This window comes from Solanum tuberosum, unplaced genomic scaffold (assembly GCF_000226075.1).
Source record: "Solanum tuberosum cultivar DM 1-3 516 R44 unplaced genomic scaffold, SolTub_3.0 scf00030, whole genome shotgun sequence".
NCBI lineage: Eukaryota > Viridiplantae > Streptophyta > Magnoliopsida > Solanales > Solanaceae > Solanum > Solanum tuberosum.
The window spans coordinates 2,459,115-2,460,374 of record NW_006238956.1 but is presented as its reverse complement, the minus strand read 5'-3'; the positions used below and the strand labels follow the sequence as shown (position 1 = coordinate 2,460,374).

Sequence of the window (1,260 nt, the reverse complement as noted above, 5' to 3'; positions counted from 1 at the left end):
GTTGGGGGTGGTTGGGGGGCTGGTTTGAGGGTAGAGACAAAATAAATTAATTTTTTAAACAAAAAAAAAATTATAATTTGAAGTTGGAAAAGTGTTTTGGAAATATTTTTCTTAAATTTTGAAGAAAAGTCATTTTCCTTAAATTTGAGAAAAATGAGTTGATTTGAATAATACTTTCCAAAACATTTAACCAACCAACATGAGAAAATTGGAAAACATTTTACGAAAAATATTTTCCTTCATAACAAACACACCCTATATTTTATGATGTCAAAATTTGTTCAGTTGGTAAGCATATCATGCACCTAGTGAGAGCTTGAGGTGTTGTTATGGTATGTTACCAAGACTCATAAATTACTGGTAGCTAGAGATTTCGTTCTAGACAAAATACTTGGTGTACATTCACAGTCCTTCGGTCCATCTTAGAATAAGTATAGTTTTATAATTTTCGTATTAAGATGGTGGTATTAATCCAAGTGGGTTCAACCCATAAAAGGCGAGAATTAAAAACTTAATTTGTTCTGAAGATGGGAGAATACCTTGAAGGCTCCAGTGGTTTGGTTGAAGTAGGTTTGACATTGAAGTTTCCCAATATTTGAAATTTAGAGGTTTGTTTGCGTTTTCTCTTGAAGATCTGAAGGTGGTTCAACCCTTTGATTTGAGGGGAAAAAAAACAAAGAAAACACAAATTAAGAATGAAAAAATTGGGAAAATCCATAGGTATAATAAGATATTTACCTGCAAAGTGATGAATCCAGGTCTTCATGAACACTTTAGTGATGGATCTCCAACAAAGCATCGAGTTATGAAATATACAACAATGGCGGATTGGGCAAATAAAGATGAAGGATTTGAACACCTTCCTGCAACTTTTCAGCTGACTTTCCATTTTGTTCTTAATTCTTTTTCATTGTAGTTGAGTTTTGGACCGGGTCACTTTTGGACCTGGCCTGGTATTGTCTTTTATGTTATTCTTCTTACATAAATTGGGCATGGGCCCACCTTTAAATTAAAAAAAAAGTTGATTCAATATTCTGGAGATCTCAACATTTTATCAATAGATTTTTCGATAAAATTATACCTTAAAATATTGAGAAATTATTTTTCAAAAAATAAACCAATATTTCATAGTCAAAACTAATCAATTACCATTTTCTTTAACTTGAACTTTAAATTACTCAATGATGCATTAGAAAATTTTATAAAGAGCAGAGAAAGTGTGATATTTAAAGTAATGATTATTGATGGATTTAGACTTAA

At 31.0% G+C, this 1,260-nt stretch overlaps 1 protein-coding gene across 2 annotated transcripts in view; it reads right to left on the bottom strand.

Moving 5' to 3' along the window:
• Positions 1–940, bottom strand: part of LOC107059637 (uncharacterized) — a 19,838-nt gene extending 18,898 nt beyond the window's left edge. For both annotated transcript variants that reach the window (XR_001472789.1, XM_015306357.1), the window contains exons 1-2: positions 739–940; positions 540–651 (exon numbers count right to left, since the gene is read on the bottom strand). Coding sequence is in view for 1 of the 2 variants with exons in the window: in XM_015306357.1 (XP_015161843.1) it covers positions 540–651; positions 739–889 (263 nt within the window). In the remaining variant the exon portion in view is untranslated. The remainder of the gene's footprint in view (positions 1–539; positions 652–738) is intronic.
• Between the last annotated feature and the right edge of the window lie 320 nt (positions 941–1,260).